This window comes from Neomonachus schauinslandi, chromosome 1, assembly GCF_002201575.2.
Source record: "Neomonachus schauinslandi chromosome 1, ASM220157v2, whole genome shotgun sequence".
In the NCBI taxonomy this organism is placed as follows: domain Eukaryota; kingdom Metazoa; phylum Chordata; class Mammalia; order Carnivora; family Phocidae; genus Neomonachus; species Neomonachus schauinslandi.
The window spans coordinates 79,744,764-79,770,916 of NC_058403.1; the positions used below are offsets into that span (position 1 = coordinate 79,744,764).

Consider the following 26,153-nt stretch of genomic DNA (forward strand, 5'->3'; position numbering starts at 1 on the left):
TGGACATGGTGCTTGCTTTCAGTGTGCTTAAATCATCTACCTTCCTAGGTCCAAGAGCTGAGGGAATGACTTGTAACAGGACTCTATGTCTATACTGCACATTTTATATGAAAGTCCTTTTTATATATATTATTTCATTTGACCCTCACAACAACCCTGTGAGGTAGGCAGGGGAAATAATATCAGATTTATTTTACAGATGAAATTAAAGTCCAGAGAGGTTATGTGACTTTCCCAGGCAGATAATAAGAACCATTAACTTTTAGGTGGAGGGCTCTTTTCTCTAAACCACTGATGGTATAATCTGACCTCAAATATTTTTACCACTTCATTCTCATTTCTTATTGTTGATTCAAGTTTTTGTAGGATACAACAAAAGACCTGATTGTAAACTTATACCAAGTTTATGCTTCTCTACCGATGAAAACTTAGGGCCACGGGACATCTATTCTTTTGCAAGGCACTGTTTCCTTGGCTCCAATCTAAAGAAACATAAGCAATATGAAAGACTCTAAAGGCCAAAGAAATTGAAGAGAAATCAGAGGAAAGGATATAAAATGGAATGTATTAGTGGATTTTAGTCCCTGTAAGCTTTTACTTTTGTGAGAGGGTTCAATGGAGAGCTTTAATGCAGATGAGACTTGAGGCTTTTGAAGAGGATCTAAGTCTTGAAGAAGTTATTCAAACTCAAATCTTGAATGCATAATGATGGTAGGCCCCAGGGTCTTCAAAAACTTGTACTTGATGCTTTAAAACAAAACAAAACACACAAAAAAATTCTACCAGCAAGTCTAATAAAACTTTTTAAGGGTTTTGAAAAGCTTTAACTCTTTGGCCAATAATTAATCAGACTACCAGATACCATGCTGAAAGAATAGAAAGAGAAAACCAAAATGAAATAAAGAAGAAAAAGAAAAGGAAACAAAGATTTTAAAAGACAGAGTGTATAGAATAGCTTAATATGTTTACTGGCTTATCTCTTTGATTAATATTTGCTTTAAATTGCAGAATTCAAACTTCTTACAGAACCACCTTGGGCTATAGTCAGAGAAACTGATTTAATGATAATTTCTGTAATCTCTCTGATCACTATCCATGATATTTGATTGTCTTAAAGGGCTTTTGATCTTTGAAAGCATGGCCAAATATTTGTTGGAAGAGACAGCATAAAATAAAGTTGATTTTGTGGGGTAGAGAGATAAATTGAACTAGGAATATTATGGTCTGAAAATATTTAACAAGGGAGAAAAGTAAAAAGACTTACTTTTCTTTTTCTTTACAATGGAAAAATTCAGACCACTTTGCAGCTTTTTATGAAATAAATATACTAAATCTCAATGCCTACTTTTGTGCTCATTCTGACTTGTTTCTTTTTATTTTATGTATGCCTATAAACCTGCCTTTTTTCCAAGAACACTTTAAGCTTTTAAAAATTAATAATAATGGGGTGCCTAGGTGGCTCAGTCAGTTGGGCAACCAACTCTTCTTTTTTTTAATTTTTATTTATTTATTTATTTTTAAAGATTTTATTTATTTATTTGCGAGAGAGAGAATGAGAGACAGAGAGCACGAGAGGGAGGAGGGTCAGAGGGAGAAGCAGACTCCCTGCTGAGCAGGGAGCCCGATGCGGGACTCGATCCCGGGACTTCAGGATCATGACCTGAGCCGAAGGCAGTCGCTTAACCGACTGAGCCACCCAGGTGCCCTTCTTCTTTTTTTTTTAAAGATTTTATTTATTTATTCATGAGAGACAGACAGAGAGAGAGGCAGAGGCAGAGGGAGAAGGAGGCTCCCTGCAGAGCAGGGAGCCCAATGCAGGACTCGATCCCAGAGCCCTGAGATCATGACCTGAGCCAAAGGCAGATACTTAATCGACTGAGCCACCCAGGCGTCCCATTGGGTGACCAACTCTTGTTTTAGGTCGTGATCAGGTCGTGATTTCATGGATCGTGAGATCAAGCCTCACATTGGGCTCCACGCTCGTCGGGGAGTCTGCTTGGGTATTCTCTCCCTCTGCCTCTTCCCCCACTTGCACTGTCTTTCTCTCTAAAATAAAAAAATAAATCTTAAAAAAAATTAAAAATAATAACAATAGCAACTAATACATACTGAGTCTATACTTTGTGCTGGGCACTACTCTAAGCATTTTATGCAGATTAATTCATAATCTTCACAAGAATCCCATGAATTTGATATTATTATCCTCAATTTACAAATGAAGAAACTGAGGCACATGGAAATTAAGAAATTCTGGTAGTTTACCTGGCTAGTAAATAGTGGAGTTAGGATTCAAACTCAGGCCTTTTGGCTCTAGAGTATCAACCTATGCTCATTACTCTATAAAACTGGTATCAATGCAACAAAATTGACGAGGACTAATGTTTTCAAATCAGCATTGTGCCATGTCATAATATTTCACTTTCTGATATTCTGATCAGAGAGTATAGTGACTAATTTAAGTTTCCAAACAGGAGTAATGTAGAATCAGTTTCAGCAGTCACTACTCAGAAGTAACATCCTGCCGGAATGTCAAGGAGTTTAAAAATAAAGCATGCCACTAAAATATTAACAGTGGTTGGGGATTATAGGTAACTTTATTTCTCTTTGGTGATATCACAAATCTATCACCAAAAGAGAAATAAAGTTACCTATATGATATATATATTCACATCACCCCAAAATATATTTCTATATTCTAATTTCTGTCAAGTGGACATGGATCACTTGTATAATAAAAAAAGGTTGTTTAAGCATACCAACACCATTATTAGCATTAATATATATTAAACTTACATTAGCCCTCAGCCTACTCACAATTTGCTGCTTCTAGTACACTGTGGAATTAGATACCAGTTAATTAAGCCTATTAGAACTATCTTTAGGGGTGCCTGGGTGGCTCAGTCAGTTAAGTGTCTGCCTTTGCTGGGGTCATGATCCCAGGGTCCTGGAATTGAGCCCTACATCAGGCTCCCTGCTCAGTGAGGAGCCTGCTTCTCCCTCTCCCACCCCCCCTGCTTGTGTTCCCTCTCTCGCTGTCTCTCTTTGTCAAATAAATAAATAAAATCTTAAAAAAAAAAAAAAAAGAGCCATCTTTTAAAAAAGTCAATAAACTGAGTAAGGACCTAAGAAAAAGCATATGGGTTTTATGTCTTATAATTTGGGAGCTCAGGTAATTTTTAAATTTACTTCCTGGTTACATGGAAGTTGAGGTTGGTGGATAAATGATGAGTGGATAAGTAGGGATCAGTATTTAAAGACAGGGATAACAGAATGTATACTCATATTGTAATAAACACTTCATTGCAGTATTAAAAAATTTTAGGATTTGAAAGGAACCTTTACAATAATCTAGTACAATCTCCCATACAATAAGAAATCCCCTCTACAACATTCCTGATGTTCAAACTCTGCTTAAACAGCCCTAATGACCCAAAGTTCACTGCCTCTGGACACAACCTGCTCCCCTGCTGACTAGTTCTATACCTTCTCTCACTTAACGTCAAATAACAAACAGCAACTGTGCTTCCTACAGTTTTTCCAACTCTTCCAAATTCTTCTATTTTCTGAACAAAATGGTCCCAGTCCCCTCAGTCTAGATCATCACAGTTATCCTTTTACATAATCACAAAACTGGTTAAAAACTTTCGCGGGCACCTGAGTGACTCAGTTGGTTAAGCAACCAACTTGTAGATTTCAGCTCAGGTCATGATCTCGCGGGTCTGGGGATCGAGCCCTGTGTCAGGCTCCCTGCTCAGTGGAGAGTCTGCTTGAGATTCTCTCTCTCCCTCTCACTCTGCCCCTCCCCCCGCACTCTCAAATAAATAAATCTTTTTTTTAAAAAGTTAAAAAAAAAACAGTTCTCTTATTCTTTGAGGTATACCTAATGATCAAATCAGTTTTTGTAGAACAATGTTTTATAAGTTAATGGATCTAGTTCATCCATGGTCATACACAATTGGAAAGCTATGAAAGACTTACGGTCCTAGCTCAAATCCAAATTGAACAGCAATACATTTTTGAGTTCTCCCTTCTCTTCTCCTCCCCAAAATAATACCACCAAACAAATCTTAAAAGATACCCTCAACCATAATGTTACATGTTTGCTAGATTTTAATTTTCTCTCAGGCTTCTATCTACCTTCCTATCACTTGAACCTGTGAATGATCTTAAAACATCCAAAATTCTTTAAGCTGCTCTCATAATCATGAATTGGCCCAGGACAGGCCCAGCTCTAAGGTCTTAAAATTCTGACTTTTTTTCTTCCTGTGCTAACTGGATATCTTCTTATCCGGAACTTTTGGTTTTCCAGAAAATTTTATATATATTATGTGTAAAATAATATGTATATACACATTTTATAAATACATATTTACATGCATAGACACACACACATATACATGTATCTTCCCCAATTCTATGTTATCTACATGTAACTTTTATGTTCATGTGCTCCTTTCTATGTACCACCAGACGTACCATAATCTGTTCTATTCCATTAATCATGACTCAGTCCCCAGATAAATGGCCTTGATTTTGACTTTAACAAGATACACAATCAGTAGTATCATAAAGGTATGTATCTTACAAAGCTTATTCTCAAGCAAGTTTCAAATAAAATCCCATTACTAATGAACAAAGATTACTATATCTTTAAATTTCTTGTATTCTTGTATTCACCTATTATTATTATTCCAAATTTCCCACAATGAAAGTGTGGAAAGACAAAGACGGCTAGAGAAGTACAAGTCACAAGAAATTTTTGCGAAGTCCCATGGCAAATAATCAGCCACTTCAAAGATTATCCATATATATCTAAAGGATCTTTCTGGTTTACTGATTTGCTAACAGAGAAAATAAGCCATTCTTTGAAATGCTTTAAGCCAGCTCTAAACATCAAGAACAAAGTGAAATAATAAATAAGACTTATTTAAAGAGTAGAGTCCCTCAATAGCAATTCAAATAAAACAAAGTCCATCACATTCAGTAATACTGAGAGGCTCAGAAGGATCATGCCAATACAACAGAAACCTAGCCTGCAAACAAAGATAATACCCATATTATCTGGGGAGGCCAGTAACATGCTACAATTGCATATGAGTATTAAATTCAGCAGCACTAAGCACTTAGTTTGTTCATAAGAATAATAATGTAATGTCAAGGTTAAAAACCTATTATAATGTCACCAAACCTTCCATGCAGCTCTGGCAAAAACTTCAGTCACTTATACAACCCCATTCCCTCTGAATAGTGCAAATAATTATAAGGACAAAAGTCATAAGGAATAGTTGTAGGCTCCATAGTTCTTAAACTAACCTAAAGCCTTGTCATTTGTTTGTTTCCTGGTATTATGAAAACATGTTCATGGTTAAAAATCCAATCTGCCAGAAAGAGTACACAGAAAAAATACGAATCATCTTCCTACCATAGACCTATAGTCTCATTCACCAGGAGTACCTGTCTATAGTTCCTCATACAGATTCCAAAGAAATTTTGCATGTATATATATAAATGTATGCTTTTAAAAACACAAATGAAAACACACTATACAAACAGTTCTATATTGTTTTTCTGTTAACAATGTATCAGATTTTGCCATACCTCTGCCTATGGATTAGCTTCATTCTTTCTAAGAGTTATAAAGTACTACATTACATGAAGGTATTTACTAAATCAGACCTCTCTTGAGGGATGTTTAGGTTATTCCTAGTTTGTCTGTTTCTTAATTTAAAATAATATGGTAATGATATCTTTATATACAAATTTTTGTGTGCAGGTGCAAATATACCTAAAAGATGAATTCCTAGAAGTACTAACTGGTTTTGGAATTGAGTAAATTCTAAACAAGAAGCCAGTGTCTCTACAAAGGAAACTGGGAAAAACTACAAGTATAATGATTAGTGATTAAAAGGTGCCAAATATTACCACAAAGTTAGAAGTTAAAGATTTGAAAGTTAACAAACTCCTAAGGTAAAATAGGAAAAAAAGAGAGAAAATTTACCCCCAGGACAGAAAGATAAAAGGCTTGTAGAATGAATCCCGCAAGTGATTTTTAAAAAAAAAAAAGAAAGGAAAATAGCATAAAGCAAGATAAAGGGAGAAAGAAGACATTTTTTAAACTTTTTTTCTTGCTTTAACCTAACATGTAAAGTAAAACTGGCCAGAAGATTTGGTACATATATTATCACAGAGCCAAACGTGGATGTGAGATGATTTAAATGACTATCTGAAACCCCATTCCTACAGTGTATCCACAGGCTGATATATTCTACCAGGCTCTAAAGTGTTGAAAGGAGATCTCCCAAAAAAAGAGAACAAAGCAGTAATCGTCCAGGAGTAATATAACTTGCCAATCTCTTTAATTTCTGATTATTTTACAAGGAAATAGTAATAATTACCTCATATATACAGAACAAACCTCTCTTTGGAAGATCCAGATTAAAACAAAATTTGAAGATTCCTTCTATATTTTTCAATCACAATCCTAAAATTTCCTAGACCAATCCAAGGCTGTTCTATTTCTCACCTAACATAAAACACAGTCAACAACTTACCTTTCCCAAAGTGCTAGGATTTGAATGCCACAACATAAACTGATTCATGTTTTTGTCCATTTATGGTCCGTGGATTTCTTTAAATGAAGTCCATGTTAGCGTCCATAGATATCAGTGTTCTGCAAAACTGAAAACCTCAAGAATGTCAATGTACATACCTAAGTTACCACTTAGATACTAAATTATTATGAATAATAATTATAAGTTATTATTATGAATATAGACATTTAGATATGCAAAATTAGTGGATATGACATTGAACAGCAGAATGAGGTAGCAAAATTATACTGTATTTTTAAGTAAGACATTACTATTAACAAAATCTAGAAGATCTCGAAACACAGCTTTGTACCATATTTATATGTATTCTAAAGGTGGCACCATAGTAAGAGCTTGTGAAGATGGAAATGATTTGGATACTAACACTTTCCAGAAATTGGGAAAACAAATTTTAAAGCTAGGCAAACTTTTAAAATTTAAATGACTACAATAATGTACTTACATGTCTACTTTCTGGGTTTTTTCAGACTATTTTTAAAAACATCTTGGATTTTTCTTTTTTAAAGATTTTATTTTTAAGTAATTGCTACACCCAAGGCGGGGTTCCAAACCACAACCCCAAGATCAGGAGTCGAATGCTCCACAGACTGAGCCAGCCCGATGCCCCTAGGATTTTTAAATCTAAAAATGCTTACTAGTTTCTTCTTTGTAAAAACAAACAAACAAAAGCATAAATTCAGGTTTTTCTACTCCATTATATCCAGTCTAAAAAAGATTCTAGAACCTCTTAGGAGCTACTACACATTAGATAGCACAAAGCCCATACACAAAATCACTGCATCCAGATAATGATCCATTACACAGCCTGATGTGTCTGTCCTCTGCACTTTTTTCCACTTGACAATCAAAACCAATCCGGTTACAGCACTTGTTCTTTAGGTCTATGGCCACTCTTCATCACATTTAAGACACCTAGACAAATATTTTATGAAGAAGACAATTTAATCTTCAGGGATTCATTCTTTTGGAGGCCTCCTACAAGTCTGTGGAAGGAGTTTATGTTATGTGAACACACCAGGTGAAACCTCTGACTGGATTTTTATAAATTAATTTCATCTTTGTTATGAAATCTTTCTTATTTACCTCTCAAATGTAAGAAGTACCCCAATGTAAGAAAGAAAACATGAAGAAAATGGAAAGTAAGTTTATACTGCTGAAAAGAAAGTACTTAGAACACTAGAAGTTCAGTGCTACAACCGTAGCTTATCATTCCTCCCCCATCATTACCTGAAGTTCTTCCGAGAAAAATAAAGGAATCTGAAAGAAGCTGAATTAATCGCTTTATCCTCTACCCCACCATCGAAATATTAAAACAAATTTATAAGTTTCAATAATCTCACAAAACAACAACAGTGTTCTGAATCTCTACTCCCCCAGCATCCTCATAAATCACTGGTTAGCAAACTACGTTGAAGTCACTTCTACACTCAGATAGAGATCCTGAAGTTCGGGAGAAGTTCCCCTTGCTGAGCGAGAATCTGGTTCGTGCGTTCATAATACATAATTCATTCGTTCAACAACATCTAAAGAATGCCTAATAGTGGCAAGGCACTGTCTTGGATTAAGAGATGAAGTACCTGTCCCCTATTAGCAGAACAGAGGCGGGGGTTGGAGTAGGTAAGAAATGAACTCTACGTCGGCTCATTTCAACGCCCAGGCTCCACCTCTCACCCCAGAGCGCCAAAGCTCAGGAGCCCACGACCCCCAGCCATGACCGATTCCTGAAAGTCTCAAGCTGTATTTCCCCGACGACCTCGGTCCTCACGACCCCGTTCCCAAAGTTCCTCGCACCCCTCCCTCCCCAGGGAGTCTGACGCCAAGGAGACTTTCCTCCAGCCTAATGCGAGATCCATCTCTCTCCCTACCCGAACTACCTGGGCCACCAACACCAACTTCCACCCTTGACCGGGTCCAAGTTTGGCGCGCACGTTACCTGCCCGGGATGTAAGGTTCCAGGAGGACCACAGACGCTCCGCCCCACCCATCGCGACGCCCTCCACAACCAGGAACCGCCTCCAGGGCGTAACTTCCTGTGCATCACGTCCGGCCGAAATTCCGCTAGGCCCGATGGTCCCGCTTAGCGTCCAACCCCCGCTAGTGACGCCACTTCCGACGTCTTCCTTGGTTTCCCCGGGATCCACGCGCGCTCCAGATCTTGTTTATGGGGTATCTTTCCCCCCCTGCTTTTCTTAACGGCTGTGTAGTCCCGCTCGACGTTCATTTTTTGTTTTTCAGACTGGTTTGCCAGCTTCTGCAGGCTTCTGCAGTCACTTCCCTCTGCTCCCTCTTTGTCTTGAACACAAGATTTTTCCGATTTTTCTGCTCAGTGGAGTGCTCCGGAGCGCGGGCTCTGAGGTGGTACTAGACATACTAGACATAGTTTCGAACGCTGCTTCTCACATGTAAGGGTGTTAACCTGGCACGTTACTTAACTTTTCTGTGCCCGTTTCTTTGTGAGACAGAGATGACACTAGTATCTAGAACGTGGGGTTGGTGTGTGTATTTCTTGAGATAACACATGGAACGCTCTGGCACAATGAAGCGCTCAACGAGTGTTAACGATTACAAGCACTCTCTTCTTTCCTGTTGGAACTGGTAAGTGGTTAGGAAAGCTGGAACCAGTTTTCTTGTTACCCGTTGTATCCTCAGCTTTTAATCAAGTGATTAATAATACTTGGTACCTTCCTCTGAAATGTGAGCTCCTCCAAAGATAGAGTTTTGTGTAGGAACCAACTTCAGCCCTACTTGAAGTCACCTACCTGCTTGGTTATTGTGCTAGATACTGGAGGAAAGATGAATAAAACCCAGGCTCTGCCCTCAAAAACATACAGATAATAAATTACGGAAGGAAGAAAGCTAACCTAGGAAAAAACAGGAGACCAGTTGAGCTGAGGGTTTATCCTTACAACAAAAACTTCACAGAATGTTAGAAGTGAATTTAGTTAACCTCTTGATGTTACAAGTAAGGAAAATTGGACCCAGAGAAGCAACTGACTGAAAGTCACACAATTAGTGCCAGGGCCAGGACCAGAAATGGAGTCCCAAAATGCTCACCACCTCCTTCCATTCCCAAAATATGCCTCAAGGTGTTAATAAGGTAAAAGCAGATTCACTTTCAAGACCTTCACTCTCAAGTGAAAAAGGAGTAGGAAAATCCCAGTCCAAGACAAGCAATGTAACCTAGCGGATGCCACACGATTCTGATGATCATTTGAATGTTCTGATCTGGCACTGCTGAGTTCATTTCAAATAATTAGCTCTCTCCCCCCTGGAAACTTCTTATATTTATTTACCCAGAACTGAGGGGTTAAGTATCAGCTCCTGTGAGCTCTATCTTCTGTTTTAGCTGGCTAGACAGGAATAAGTAACTGATCCAAGCAGTAACCAAAGGTAAACAGAAAGACTGCATTGCCAATGAGGTGACACAATCTTTTTTTTTTTTTTAAGATTTTTATTTATTCATTTGAGAGAGAGAGCAAACAAGAGCATGAGCAGGGGGGAGAGGGAGGGGGAGAAGCAGACTCCCCGCTGAGCAGGGAGTCCGATGGCCGATGTGGGACTTGATCCCAGGGCCCTGAGATTATGACCTGAGCTGAAGGCCGACACTTAACCGACTGAGCCACCCAGGTGCCCCAAAGTGACACAATCCTATTTATAGACTAATCTATTGCAAGCAGTTTCTCTTAAATATTCAGTCTTTGTTCTAGGAATATAACAAAGCTAGCATGGGTATTATTCAAATATTGGTACTAAGTCTGTGTTCCAAATAATCTGGTAATTCTATGGACCCCATAGAATAATGTAGTTGGAATAGATGAAATTTAAGGTTTCTTCCAACTCTAGCATTAAAAAAAGATGACATTTTTAATGAATCAATCATAAGAATTAAATAATCTGCTGAAAGTCACAAAGTTAGCCAGTGGCAGTCAGTAGAAAACTGAATAGAATCTAGAATGACTAGTTCTGACTAGAATCCTGAATGACTAGTTCTGACTAGTATTTAGAACTGATTAGTTCTAGACTCTCAAACTCCTGATTCCAGTCATACACTTATTCATTCATTCATTTAGGCACTGGGTATACAGAGATGAAGCCTGGGTGGGTCAGTTGGTTGAGCATCCAACTCTTGATTTCGGCTCAGGTCATGATCTCAGAGTTGTGAGATTGAGTCCTGCTTCGGGCACCATGCACAGTGTGGAATCTGCTTGAGATTCTCTCTCTCCCTCTGCCCCCACCAAATGCTCTCTCTCTCTCTCAAATAAGTCTTAAAAAAAAAAAAAGATGAATAAGTAATCTGCTTTTGAGGAATTTTATATCTTGTGAGGGAGGCAGAACTATTTTTTTTTTAAAGATTTTATTTTTAAATAATCTCTACATCCCGCACCTGGGTGGCTCAGTCGGTTAAGTGTCTGCCTTCAGCTCAGCTCATGATCCCAGGGTACTGGGATCGAATCCTGCATCGGGCTCCTAGCTCAGCGGGGAACCTGCTTCTCCCTCTCCCTCTGCCTGCTGCTCTCCCTGCTTATGCTCTCTCTCTCTGTCAAATAAATAAATAATCTTTTTTAAAAGTATTTATAATAAATAAATAAATAATCTCTACATCCAACATGAAGCTCAAACTTACAACCCCAAGATCAAGAGTCTCATGCTCTACTGACTGAGCCAGCCAGGTGCCCCATGGAGGCAGAACTTTTAATGGAAAAATAATTCAGTGTTAATATTATTATAGGTCCATCTAGTTCCTTCTTTCAATCAATGCACTTTTCCCCCTTTGCCACCAAAATACCATAACTTGACAAAAATAAATGCAAAAAATATGTTTTAATGATATTTAAAATCATTTGAACCACAAGAGTCTGAAACAATCACAATTTACATAGATCTTTATATAGGTATTAGAGTCAGTGTTTGGGTTATATGCCTATCTCTGCTATTAACTAGCCATGGGACCTTAGACAAATAACTTCACTTCTCTGGGCTTCAATTTCCTCTTTAAGGAAATTACTCCTCCAGACAGGAGTAAGCCTTGTCTTGTTCTGTGTAGTAGAAAACAATGTATATTTCCCACTGTAACCACTAGATGACACACTTTCTTTTCCTCCCTCCTTCTCGCCCTTCCTCTTCCTTCCGCCCTTCCTTCCTCCCATTCTCCAGTCCTTCCTCCCTCTCCCTCCCTCTATCCTTCCCTCCCACCCTCTCTCTCTCCCTTTCTTTTCTTTTTTCTTTTCTTTTTCTTTTCTTTCTTGTTAGTTCATCTGACCAAGACATCATTACACCACCTATCTGAACAACCACCGATATGAGTAACAACCATGCATCCCAAGACTCTAGGAAATGACAGGCCTAAAATATTTGTTGGATGAGTGAAAGAATGAGTGGATTCTAGGATTCTTTCTGGGCCCTTTTATCTCTTACTACTACTGCCTTTTCTTCTATTAAAATACTCTTGAAAGCTGTGATGGTGGAAAGAGGAAGAAAAGAGGAGACAACAGATAGGAACTGGGTTGGGAGGAGAATGCAAAAGGCACTGCATTGCATCCCAAAGTGAACAGCAGTGCACTGTGATATTTATGGATGAAATAATGTAATGTCTGAGACTTATTTTTAAATAATATGGAAAAGTTCAGATAATAAAGATGGGTCATATATTAATGTTGTTGGAGATGGATATATTTGGTTTCATTATATTCTTTCTACTTTTTTATATGCTTGAAAATTTCCAAAAGTTTAAAATAAGGTAATGAGTGCATTTCCCTTCCTCTAGTTAAGACCAAGTTCAAACTATCCCATGGCATCTCAATTTGGATACTCTTGACTAATGTGACAGAAATCTTGTCAGAGATTGTGTTTTTGAGAAGTAGAGACTGATACAAAGATGGGGATTTTTATTAGAAATGGACAAGAGCAGGATTGGTCAGAGGAAGTTGTTGACCTGCTACTCAGGTTGAAGGACTCTTCAGCCAACGTGGGAGAGAGCTGCAGAGTGAGTGGTGGCCATCAGAGAGTATCCTGGGTCAGGCTGAAATGGCCAACCCTTTGTACTGGATGCAGTCTGCCTTGGGCAGGGTACAATTTCAAGCAAGGTGGCGCTCTGCCCCTGAGGCAGACCCCAGAGAAGCTAACAGCTGGGGGCTGCCAGCTGGCCATAATCTCTGGAGTTGTGCAGCAAGTCCTTCCTTGAAGGGGAGTTTGGGCAGCACATCTTTGCATCTTCCACAAAACACAGCAGAACAAAGCTTCAACAACAGGGGGTGTATTGACCTCTGTAAATGGACTGTTATGACAGGCATCAGCGTTGGTTGTTCCAGCAACTCAATGGTATCATTCACGACCCATTCTTCTTCCCCTCTCTTCTCTTCCTTCAGTAGGATCTGCTTCAGTTTATGGCCAGCTTCCCTCAAGGTGGCAAAATGGCTGTAGCAGTTCATCCCACATCTACACACTGTGCACACTCACAGAGGAGATGGACACACATTCGATAGTTCCAAGGCAATTCTCAGGCTAGAAAAGAGAAAAAATATATACATTCATTTCTGGGCACCTGGGTGGCTCAGTTGGTTAAGCGTCTGCCTTCAGCTCGGGTCATGATCCCGGGGTCTTCCCTCATTGGACTCTCTGCTCTGTGCGGAGCCTGCTTCTCCCTCTGCCCCTGCCCCCCCCCCCTGCTCATGCCCCCCCCCCCCCCAAATAAATAAATAAAATCTTCTAAAAATATGTACATTTATTTCTGGACTAGACACTCAACTCTACAATTCTTATCTTTTCAACTTTAGTATAGGGCCATTATAAAGAACAAATCTTGCCACTTGCAACAATGTGGATGGAGCTAGAGAATATAATGCTAAGTAAAACAAGTCAGATAAGAAAAGACATACCATATGACTTCACTCCCATGTGAAATTTGAGAAACAAACAAACCAAGAACAAACTAGTGGTTGCCAGAGGGGAGGTATGGGGGGAGAATTGGGGGAAGTAGATAAAAGAGATTAGGAGTACGCTTGTGATGAGCAATGAGTAATGTATAGAAATGCTGAATCATTATATTGTACACCTGAAACTAATATAACACTATGTTAATTACAGTTCAAAGAAAAATTGTTTTTAAAAGTTAAACATAGGGCGCCTGGGTGGCTCAGTTGGTTAAGCGACTGCCTTTGGCTCAGGTCATGATCCTGGAGTCTCGGGATCGAGTCCCACATCGGGCTCCCTGCTCGGCAGGGAGTCTGCGTCTCCCTCTCCCGCTCCTCCCTCTTTTGCTCTCTCTCTCTCTTACTCTCTCTCTCAAATAAATAAATAAAATCTAAAAAAAATAAAAAATAAAAGTTAAACATATAGTTACCATATGACCCAGCAATTCTACTCCTAGGTATATGCCAAAGAAAATTAAAATCATAGTTTATACAAAAATTTGCACATAAAATATTCATAGCAGCATTATTCACAATAGCCAAAAAGTGAGGGGTGCCTGGGTGGCTCAGTCAGTTAAGCATCTGCCTTCGGCTCAGGTCACGAATTCAGGGTCCTGGGATCGAACCCCGCATCGGGTTCCCCGCTCAGCGGGGAGTTGGCTTCTCCCTCTCCCTCTGCTCCTCCCCACTGCTCGTTCTCTCTCTCTCTCTCAAATAAAATCTTTTTTAAAAATAGCCAAAAAGTGGAAACAACCCAATATCCATAAATTGATGACTGGATAAACAAAATGTGGTATATACATAAATGAACTATTATTCAGCCATTAAAAGAGATGAGACACTGATACATACTATATAACACAGATGAATCTTAACACGCTAACACGGCCTCCAGAGCCAGACACTGTGGGTTAAAACTTTGGTTCCACTTCTCAGTAGCAATGTGGCCTTAGACGACTTAGCTCTCTGTGCCTCTTCCATAAAATGGAGATAAACAATGATGCCTTATCCACGGGCTTCGAGGACGACGAAATGTGTTAATACATGCAAAGCATTTAGGACAAAGCATGGCACATGGGAAGAATGAAATGTTTCATTATTATCTTATTTTGTATTATTGTGTTTATTATCATTAATGTACTTAGCTGGAGAAACCACTTGAATTACAATATGGTGTTAGGATTGAATACAATGTTCTACAGAACATCTAAATGGAAGAAAAAAATAAACTGTTCTACCTGCATATTTTAAAGGAGAAAACTTGCACAATTTTAAGTGTTAAGCCTTTTCTTGTGTAACGTCGAAAGCCCATTTTTCAAAAATGTTGTCCTTTATTTGGCGTGCATCCTGTCAACTTAAAGGGCTTTGTCCTCTTCCCCTAAAAAATAATGTCAGATGGAGGCTGCATCTTTTCTGTTTATTTTAATTTCTAAAATGTCCAGTAACCTTTGGGTGTGGCTGGTAATGTCCAAATCTCTCTTCTTGTGGTGATTTATATGGAAAAAGCTAGCTTGTGTGGTTGTTTAAGGATAAATATTTCTCTACTCTGGACAGTCTTGCTTACTTTTAGAAAAAAAAAAAAATCAGGGTGCCTGGGTGGTTTGGTTGAGTGTCTGACTGACTCTTGATCTTGGCTCAGGTCTTAATCTTGGGGTCATGACTTCAGTCCTATGTTGGGCTCCACACTGAGCATGGAGCCTTCTTTAAAAAAAAAAAAATCACATGTGACCTAACCTAAACTATGACTTTATGGTTCGGAAGAGTGGAAGTCATTGCCATTTCTGTAGCTTCAAATACTAAGACTGCGTGGTTGCTTGTGGTGCTCAGGCTGACTTTTGTTGCTCTGCCCCCTAAAAGGGTTCTACTGCAGCGGCTGCATGGGGCTGTTCTGGCTTGAATTGTGTCCCTCAAAAAGATGTGAAGTCCTAGCCAACAAGACCTGTGAGTGTGACCTGATTTGGAAATAGGGTCTTTGCAGATGATCAAGTTAAGATGGGATCATTTAGTGTCCTTATAAAAAGGGGAAATTTGGATGCAGAGATGCACCCACACAGGGAGAACACCACATGAAGACTGCAGTCATGTAGCCACGAAGCCAGGGAACTACCTGAAGCTAGGAGAGGCCTGGAACCACTCCTTCCCTAAAACAAACAAAAATGTTATGCTAAGTGAAAGAAACCAGGCACAAAGGCCACATATTGTGTAATTCCAATTATATGAAATATGTGGGATAGGCAAATCTGCGTAATAGGTACAAGGTTTATTTTGGAATGATTAAAATGTTCCAGAATTTGAGAGTAGTGATCGTGTACACCTTGTGAATATACTAAAAATCAGTGAATTGTACACTTTACAAGAATAAATTGTATAGTGTGTGAGTTAGACTTCAATTTAAAAATTCATTATCCTTTAAAAAAAAAAGATCATATCACTTGAAATTTAGAAGGAAAAATGTCTTTCTGGATAGGGAAAAAGAGAGCAAATGTGAGTTAAGAAAACATGAATATGATCTGGCTGATGACAGGTGACAAGCAGCACTCACTGAAAAGCTGAGAGGTTGAAATATGGGAGATAGCAGTGAATAGGCTCTTGGTTCAGGTTTTGGCTATATTCAGCTCAGATTTGGTTGCAGCCTATGGGCATGATCTTTAAATATGCTCAATAATACATACATACATAATAATACATCATTGATCTCTGATATTTCAATCAGTGAAGATAATTGACATGACTAGGACATTTTTCTGCCACAGTTGAGACTTCTTTAGGAATCCTGATAGCTTATCTTCATCATGAAGATACTGAATACAGTGTGTGTGTGTGTGTGTGTGTGTGTGTGTGTGTTATATCTCCAAAGCCCAACACTTGAGCAAGCCACTGGAAATTATAGAAATTGTCATTACTAATATTATTGGCACAGTAAAGAAATTATTTATATCACATCTCTTATTTCAAGTACTTATGTGAGCAGATTTTGTTCTCAAATGTCAGCCAACTTCACTGGGGAAGAGTGTACTCACTGCCCATTTCTTTGCTGTAATAGTTAGGACAGGTTAAAATTCTTTAACAAACAGACCCACATTTATTTCTTTCTCTTGTAACAGTCCATGTTGGTTCTAGTCAGCAGGCAGCTCTGCCGCACAAGATCATTTGGGAAGTCAGGCTTCTTCTATCTGTGGCTCCCTCCTTCTCTGAGGCCTTGTGCCCATTTATATCCCACAGTAAAAGGGGAAATGACGTGGAAGAGAACATGTGAAAGATTTTATCACTTCAGCTGGAAAGCAATATTTTTCATTTGTTCCAGAACAATCTAAATGGTTTACCAGAGAAGTCAGCCTTAGCCCTCATGGCTTCATGCCACTATTGAATGAAGTTTCACAACCAAGTTTAGATAGTCATCTCCATTTTTACTGTGAGTACATATTTGCATGATCTAGCACACAAAAGTCCTATATTTACATTCTTTTATTTGTCTTATAAGTTTTAAAAACCTCTTCTAGGTGTGCCTGGCTAGCTCAGTCGGTAGAGCATGCAACACTTGATCTCAGGGTTGTTATTGATCTCAGGGTCGTGATTGATCTCAGGGTCATGAGTTCGAGCCCCACATTGGGCATAGAGTTTACTTAAACACACACACACACACACAAAAACCTCTTCTGATTAACTGACCTATTTTCATAAGTTGCAACACAACAACAATGAAAGTGACATAATATTCAAGCTAATATTCAACATGCAAGTGATGTTGAAGGGCACTAGCCAAGAGAAATGACATCCTGTTAAGTAGCACTTGAGACAAATTAAATGAGAAGACAAGAATATAAAACTTCATTGCAATGCTCAAGAGACTGTCAAAGGGTCAAGCAGTCTGTCATTGGCAGTATGGTGGCACTTGATAGATTGGCTTGCCACACTTCCATAGATTTGGTCCGTAAGGAGACTGAATGGATTTTTTTTAAAGATTTTATTTTATTTTATTTTGACAGAGAGCAAGAGAGGGAACACAAGCGGGGGGAGTGGGAGAGGGAGAAGCAGGCTTCCCACGGAGCAGGGACCCCGATGCGGGCTCTGGGATCATGACCTGAGCCGAAGGCAGACGCTTAACGACTGAGCCACCCAGGCGCCCCGAGACTGAATGGATTTAGACAGTTTATTATTTACATAGATAGCAAAAGAAAGATATGGTTATCACCTTCCTGTATCCCTAGTCCCATAGGATGACACCAAATAGGAGAGGCTACATGACAGATCACGGGAACCCTGAGTCGCTCTGTTATTGAGGAAAAGGGCAGGGTGGGCGCTTGTAGGAAACAGAGTGGGTGCCCTCTTACATTTTGCCCACTGGGTGCCTCCCTTGCTTACCTTAGTCCCTGTCCCTACCTTAGAACTACTGTTGAGCAGTTCTATAGATTTACATAAAAGTTTGCAGCTTGTACTAGGGAGAAAGTTCTGCATTCAACTAAAACTAGGGAACTAGGTGAGAAATGACCTATGGCTAATACCTCCAAGATAGAAGTGAGAACCTGCCTCAAGACAGCTCCAACCCATGCTCATCAACTCTTGATCCAGGAAGAATTTCAGGCCATTCAGAACTATTAAGTCTTGCCTACATGGCCTTTGTGGAGACACTCAAGGTTGCTAGGAGGCCTCTGTGGAGTTGTTTCCATAGAGACCAGTATCTGAAATAAGAAGATGAAGCTGAATTTGTCGCTTCCTATAATAAGGAAACCTAGGCTCCTCATGCAGTTTCTCGCAGGCAGAGCAGACTGTTGATCTTTCATGATGTTTTTGAGCAAGGTGGAGTTCAGGGGTTGGCAAATTTTCAGAGGCATCAGAGATCTCACCTGTAGGAGCTGGTTTTTGTCAAATGTTGACCCTGAGAGGCGTGCACTGTATTGTTTGTGATTGGCTGGCCGTTAGAAATGAGGGCTGTTCGTGATGGGTTGGATACCTTCAGACTGCTGCTTGTTCCCAGGGCTTCAAGGCAATCCTACTTTCCTCAGACTTGGAACCTGTTTTTATTTCCAAGAGGTAAAAGAATATGAAAATAGTCCCTAATCATTGCTGAGATTTGTGAAACATCAGTGAACAAAATCATTCCATTGTTTCGTTTTGTTTTCCTCTGAAACTTCCAGACTGCCTTATGACCACTTGATGGACTGTGAGGACCACCAGAGGCTGATACCATCTAGAAAAACCTTGTTTCAGTGGTGCACTTTTGGAGGGAAGGGCCTGGGCCTGGTTTATCTTTAGTCTCCTGCCTAGGCCAAGCTCCTAACAGCTGCTCAATTCATGAATGAATGAAGCATTAGAAATCACAATCCTTAGGAATGACAGAAGAAGAAAAGAGAGGGTTTTGTTTTTTGTTTTTGGTCTATTCTGTATCTATATGAGATGCCAGAATGTTTTTTTTTTTTAGATTTTTATTTATTTTTATTTGACAGAGAGATAGCGAGAGCAGGAACACAAGCGGGGGGAGTGGGAGAGGGAGAAGCAGGCTTCCCGCGGAGCAGGGAGCCCGATGCGGGGCTCGATCCCAGGACCCTGGGATCATGACCTGAGCCGAAGGCAGACGCTTAACGACTGAGCCACCCAGGCGCCCCGAGATGCCAGAATGTTAACTAAACTTATTACGGCAATCATTTTCCAATCTATGTGAGTCATTATGCTGTACACCTTTGACTTGTATAGTGATGTATGTCAATTATATATCAAAAAACTGGGGGAGTTTTTTTTTTTAAAGAAAAAAAGAGAAGGTTGGGGCAGACAAGATACCCATACCTTTCACTAGGTTCCGCCGTTATAGTAAGACAGATAAAATTACTATTCTGTAAGTGGTTGGTACCATATCGGTTTAGGTGAAATTCATGGTGCGTGTATTTTAAGTTCCAAGCGTGTGTCTTATCACCTAATTGACAAGACCCCAGGTATCCATCCCGGTTAAGACGGATCATGAAGATGAAAACTGATGAGGACAGCTCCACCAACCTAGTGAGCCCAGAAATTGTCCAGAGAAGGCAGGGTTGCAAACTTCGACTTGCTGGCAGTTGCACCCATTTTCCACCGTCCTCTCTGATCTAGGATATGATGGGAACCAACCCAGAGAAGGAGACCACAAGCGCCTGCAGAGCGCGGGGCTGGGGTCGTGGAGGAGGAGAAGCGGGTCGGAGGACCAGCGGCGGTGCCCCGGGCCCCGGGACGGCGGGAGGCGGCGCCGGGCTCGCATTGGCCCAGCGGGCGCTCCTCCTCTCGGGGCCGGCCCCACGCGGGGGGAACGCGGCATCGCCTAGTGGCGGGAGGCGGAGGCGACCTTCGCGACCGAGCAGACATGGCCGAGTACACGCGGCTGCGCAACTGCCTGGCGCTGATCCGCCTCCGAAACCCGCCGGTCAACGCCATCAGGTAAGGGGCTTGGTCGCCTGCGGCCGGAAGACGGTGGGCCCTTCGCCGCCTGCCTGCTCTGAGGCTTTGACCCCCCTGCTGGTTTAAACGCAGAAAGACACTGGCACAGATTGAACCGCGGCGCATGCCAGGGCCTTCTCTTAGGTTAGCTTGGTTGACGTTCGCAGGGAGCTCTGATCCCTGTTTCACTGGTGAGGAAACTGAGGCTCAGAGGCAGACAGATGGCTGCTAAGTGGGCGGGCTGGGCTCGAACCCGGGTCGTCCGTGCCAGCTTCGTGCTCAGCCCTTCTGCTCGTTAGCAGCTTTGACTCCTCGGGTGTACGTTCTGTTCCAAAGGTACAATGCTGGCTGGACCCTGATCCCTCACTTCCCAACCTCAAGTCCAGGCCACCCTAACAGTGTGTGACTGAAAGATTTAAAAATCCGATGAGAAGGTGGCTTCACGTTTGTAAAAAAAAAAAATTAACAAAGGTCCTCATTCATGCCAAGGCAGTGAGAATAGGTGAATTGTGGTGTGGCGCAGAAATGCAAAGTTCTTTCTCCTGATCTGTTCTAAACTCAAGGCCTTGGTGCTTCAGTGGTAGATAGCGTTCGGAGCAAGCCCGTTAAGTCGCATTTCCTGAATAACGAATGTGCAGTTTATCTTCTTTTATTTCATCATGGAGCACCTTCCTTGTTAAGGTTTCCCACAGATGTGTGCCCTGTACTTACAGCCGTGCTTTCTTTTTTCTTAAAGTTTTTATTTATTTGACAGAGAGACAGAGACAGAGAGCGCACAAGCAGGGGAAGCTGCAGAGGGAGAGGGAGAAGCAGGCTCCCCGCCAAGCAGGGAGCCCCATGCGGGGCTAGATCCCAGGCCTTTGGGATCACGACCCAAGCTGAAGGCAGACGCTTAATGACTGAGCCACCCAGGCGCCCCTAACAAGCCGTGCTTTAAAAACTGGTGGCTTTCTGTTTTTAATTTAAGAAATGTTTAATTATATAGGTTTGGTTCTTACGTATCTTTGTAAAAAGGAAAGTGATCCATCAGCCCAGGAAAGAGCCACCCATCCTCAGGGAGTAGGATTAGCAGAAATTATAATTTACAAAGAATATATAAAACAGGGAGAAAGATCTTTGGTCAACATTCTTACGACATACCGCTGGAGCGAAAAAGAGACTGGAATGAGGAGATCTGCTAATTTAACTGTGTCATCAGATTTGATTTTATCATGAGTATTAATGTACTTCTTATTTTTAATGTTATTGCATTTAATAATACAAAAAAAGAGCAGGAATAAAATCATACAAGAATATGTCCACTTTCTTGCCATTCACAGAAAAAAACCCCCAAAATATCTGTTATTTCGGGTTTGATGAAGAAAAACGTAAGTGATATGATTACATATCCATTTTGGACTTGTCTGTGTTTTAGTTAGAGATACTAGGTATCAGGACTCTGCCTCAGCCTCTGCTCATAACAGGAAACCATGCCCATCACGAACTTGGGAAAAAAGTTTCACAGTCTTATACCCGTAACTAGAAATATTTTCTCATAGCGATTTTAAACGTTTCTCGTATTTAGCCTGCCCTTTCCCCCCCTTGCAAGAGAAATGTTTGTATCACCTCCTAACATTGTGGTGAAGTTTACCTATGCTGGAGATCATAAACTGTCCTTGTGGAGGTGTTAGCTACCATCATGGAAAGCCTCTCCGGCAGGCTTGGCTGCCCAGGGTTTATTTCAGCTTCATCAAGTTTTCTCTACTTGGGAATGCTTTCCCGCCCTTTCTTCTATCTTCTTCTGAAGTTATATATACACATTTTTTAAGATTTTATTTTTGAGTAATCTCTACACCCAATGTGGGGTTTGAACTTAAGACCCCAAGATCAAGAACTGCATGCTCTACTGACTGAGCCAGCCAGGTACCCATTCTGAAGTTATATTTTACACAGAGGTATGTATCCCAGCATGTTCATCAAGTTTAACAGGTTGCCTATATTTTTCTTTTTTTCTTTTTTAAAGATTTTATTTTTGGGGCACCTGGGTGGCTCAGATTGTTAAGCGTCTGCCTTCGGCTCAGGTCATGATCCCAGGGTCCTGGGATCGAGCCCCACGTCTGGCTCCTGGCTCAGCGGGGAGCCTGCTTCTCCCTCTCCCTCTGCCTCTCCCCCTGCTCATGCTCTCTCTCTCTGTATCTCTGTGTCTCGAATGAATAAAAATCTTTTAAAAAAATAAAAGATTTTATTTTTAAGTAATCTCCATACCCAACGTGGGGCTCCAACTCACAACCTCAAGATCAAGAGTCTCATGTACCACTGACTGAGCCAGCTGGGCAGCCTCCCCCCCATTTCTTTTCTTTATGCTTTTCTTTCCTTCATTTTCCCCTTCCTACTTGTATATGGGAAATTATTTCTTTCTAGCTCACTGATTCTTACTTGAAGTTTTTTTTGTCCCCCAAAAAAGTTTAGCCAGCGAAGTTTCCTTCCATTCAGATGAATGCCAACCCTCTTTATAAGTATAGGACATGTCTGATTACTAGGCCTGTCTCTCAGCGCAATGGCTTTCATACTTTTTTTTTTTTACTGTAATCCATACAGTAAGAAATCCCATGTTTTACATAGCAACTTGATATACACACATACACACACATAACTGAAAACAAAGTTTTGTGAAACAAAACTTATCCGTACGGGGCACCTGGGTGGCTCAGTCTGTTAAGCGTCTGACTCTTGATTTCAGCTCAGGTGAATCTGGGGGGCAGGTCGTGACTTCAAGCCTTGCACTGGGCTCTGCGCTGGAGGTGGAGCCTACTAAAAACAAATAAAAACAAATAAAAAACCACCCCCACCCTTATCCTTACATGTTATATAGTTTATCATATTCTAGTTTTCTCCTCTCATCTATTTCTTTGATTAAAAAAATGCTGGGGCGTCTGGGTGGCTTAGTTGGTTAAGTGACTGCCTTCAGCTCAGGTCATGATCCCAAAGTTCTGGGATCAAGTCCCACATCGGGCTCCCGGCTCAACAGGGAGCCTGCTTCTCCCTCTGACCCTCTCCTCTCTCATGTTGTTTCTCTCTCTCAAATAAATAAATAAATAAATAAATAAATAAATAAATAAATAAAATCTTTAAAAAAGTGCTGGTCACAAGCTACAAACTTGATTTGATGACCTTTGGTTTTAAAAAAACTGTCACAAGAAAGACCTCCTAAAGTCACAGAAGCTAAAGAGCTTTGCTCAGCACCCATGAAAATGTTATCTTTACTCTAGATTTCTCCATACCTGGACAATATTAAGGGGACAAAATAATTTCTTAGCCCCTGTAAACTTGTCATTGCTACAAGGCTGTGGTCCCTTTACTCGGCTTGAATCTAGTAAAGCTGTATCTGTTTACAGCCATTTTCATTTCCCTTTGTTTCATTTTTGCAAAATTAGCAAGACCGTAAGAAATAGAAGAGTAGAGTTTGGTTGAAATGGGGGAAGCCAACTTCTTGTCCTCAGTGGCACTGATTTTGGCTACTTTTGCAGCCATTATTTACCCAGAGGAAATACTTGCCTTTTGGGCTTCTGAGTATTCTGGATGGTTCCAAATCTCATTAGTAGGTTTGGTTTCTTTCTTTCTTTCTTCTTCTTCTTCTTTTTTAAGATTTATTTATTTTAGAGAGGGAGAGAGAGAGTGAGCAAGCACGGGGGGAGGGGCAGAGGAAGAGGGAGAGAGAGTATCTCAAGCAGACTCCCTGCTGAGCACCAAGCCAACTTGGGGCTCCATGTGGGGCTGGATGTGGTGGTGGGGGACTGTGTTGGGGGACTTAGTCCCATGACCCTGAGATCAGGACCTGAGCCGAGATCAAGAGTTGGTGCTTAACCAACTGAGCCCAGGCACTCTTAGCAGATTTGGTTTCTAATTAACTAGTCAAAGCCAAGAGGGTTTGTTTGGTTTCATCTAGGTTAAATGATGAAAAGTAATGAGGTGAAAGGGAGTTAATATATACCAGTATCTCCTTTATTTCCCGAGATGTTAACTCATAGTTGCTGGTCTGAACAATCTGACTTTTCTAGGAGTTTGTTGTTGTTTCGTTTTGTTTTGTTTTAAGATTTTTTTTTCACCCTGTATACTAGAACAGACACTTCACCCAGAATGCTTAGAATTCCAATGCAAAATTGATTGGACTCTGGTTCTGTCATTTTTCCTTTAAGCAATTCCTCATCACATTTCCTAGGTTCTCCTCCTTCACTATCCCTTGACACTTAGTGATCCTCTACTTCTTGGCAAATTCTCTTCTCTTGATCTGTGTGACTTTGGGCTCCCTTGGTACCGAATCTCTCTGCTGAGCCTCTCCCACTTCTTCAATGAGGGTGTATCCAGAGGATTTACCCTCAGCTCTCTTTTCCTTGTGCAGACTCATTCAATCTTGACTCTCTTCTATGGATGACACCCTCATCAATGAAACTTAGCAGTCTGTTATATGCCTTTTCTTTCCTAGACCTTGCCTTTGCCTCCTAACTTAGTTAGTATTAGGTTTGGCTGTCAGAGACAGAAAACTCACAAAAGAGTAGTGGATTAAACAAGAAGAAGTTGATTTCTTTCACAGCAGTGTCTTTGAGTGGTATGACTGCTCTGCAATCATCAGGGACCCCATCCATTTATCTCTTGCTCTGCCATCCTCAATACAAGGTTTCCACCTCTTGGTCCATGATGGCTGCTCATGATCTAGCCTTCACATCCCCATTCCTGGCAGAAAAGGAAAAGAGAAAAGCATACCCAATCCTTTAAGGACTCTTGCCAAAGTTGCAGCCATTTTATTGGCCAGAACTTAATGCCGTACGCTGGCTTTACTGCATAGCGGGCTGGAAAATGCAGTCTTGACTTTAGGCAGTCATGTATCCAGCTAAAAACTAGATGCTTAATACTTGGAAGAAAGTGGGGAGGGTTGGATATGTGGGGTAACTTGAAGCCCCTGACACATCTCTTAGGTTGTTTCTGTTAGACTATTTCAGTTTTCTTATGTTTTGCTAATATGACAAATTGTAAGTAAGTTCTCTTTGTGAATGTCCACATCACTTTTTTTGTACTTTTATTACACCACTCATCTTAGTGTGATATTTTATTATTTCCTAGGATGTTGTAAACTCCTTTTCCAGTACATAGAGGATGTACAGTAATATTTTAAAATTGATGAGTACTGCTTCTAAGTGGTCAAAGTTACAGCAAAGTTCAGGAAAATACTTTTTAAAAAAAGTTTATTCATTTATTTAGCTTCGTGCTTAATTCACAGTTGACATATACATTTTTTTTTAAGATTTTTTATTTATCTGAGACAGTGAGAATGAGCGAGAGAGAGAGAGAGCATGAGTGGAGTGGAAGGGCAGAGGGTGAGGGAGAAGCAGAGTCCCCACTCAGCAGGGTGCCCAACCCCGACGTGGGGCTTGATCCCAGGACGTTGGGATCACGACCTGAGCCGAAGGCAGACTCTTAACCAACTGAGCCACCCAGGCGCCCCAACATGTATATTATCAGTTGTTTAATTAGTGAAAACTGAATGGTAAGTAACTAGGGTTTTTATCCATTGTGTGTATGTTTCATTTTTCATTGTTAGAAAAGGAAAAAACTCTGAGATGTTAGAAATTCAATTCTAATGCCTCATGTATTTTTTTTTCTTAGTACGGCTGTACTCCATGGAATACGAGAGGGACTGCAGAAAGCTGTAACAGACCATACAGTAAAAGCCATTGTGATTTGTGGAGCGGATGGCAAATTCTCTGCAGGTAACCAGTCTCTTGCCCTCTCCCACTGGCTCCGGAAACCAGCCACAGACTGAGACCCATACTGCATGCGCTATCTCTGTGGGTAATGCCTTAGGGTGGGTAAAGGATATGGGAGACTTGAGTGGGAATGAGAAACATTGTAGAGAGAATCACAAAAAGACCCAGAGAAGACTCTGACCTTACTCTCTTTTATATTGGATTGGGCCTTTGGAAGACATTAGGTGCCAGACTTGATGGGTGTTATGCCTGCTAGTATATACTAACTAACACTAACCACTAGCAGGTATGTTCGTACATCTCTGCTCTGCATATACCTCCACCCTATGTGAGCTTGGGCAAATCCCTGTAATCTCCTGAACCTCAGTTTCTCTACTTAGAAGTAGATAGTAGGGCCGCCTGGGTGGCTCAGTCGGTTAAATGTCTGCCTCCTGCTCAGGTCATGATCCTGGGGTCTTGGGATCAAGCCCCACATCGAGCCCCACATCGGG

General features: G+C 40.7%; 1 protein-coding gene and 1 long non-coding RNA gene across 2 annotated transcripts in view; one reads left to right on the forward strand and one right to left on the reverse strand.

Annotated features, from left to right (window-relative positions):
* Positions 1-299: 299 nt before the first annotated feature.
* On the reverse strand, positions 300-8,588 carry LOC110582550. The gene is made up of 3 exons (XR_002480450.2): positions 8,545-8,588; positions 6,552-6,678; positions 300-747 (listed from the first exon to the last, which is right to left on the reverse strand). It is a non-coding gene; the product is annotated as an uncharacterized LOC110582550 (long non-coding RNA).
* Positions 8,589-19,821: 11,233 nt separating this feature from the next.
* Positions 19,822-26,153, forward strand: part of EHHADH (enoyl-CoA hydratase and 3-hydroxyacyl CoA dehydrogenase) — a 47,085-nt gene continuing 40,753 nt past the window's right edge. The window contains exons 1-2 of the mRNA XM_021692457.2: positions 19,822-19,921; positions 25,562-25,665. Of these exons, the coding sequence (XP_021548132.1) occupies positions 19,848-19,921; positions 25,562-25,665 (178 nt within the window). The 5' untranslated portion in view covers positions 19,822-19,847. The remainder of the gene's footprint in view (positions 19,922-25,561; positions 25,666-26,153) is intronic.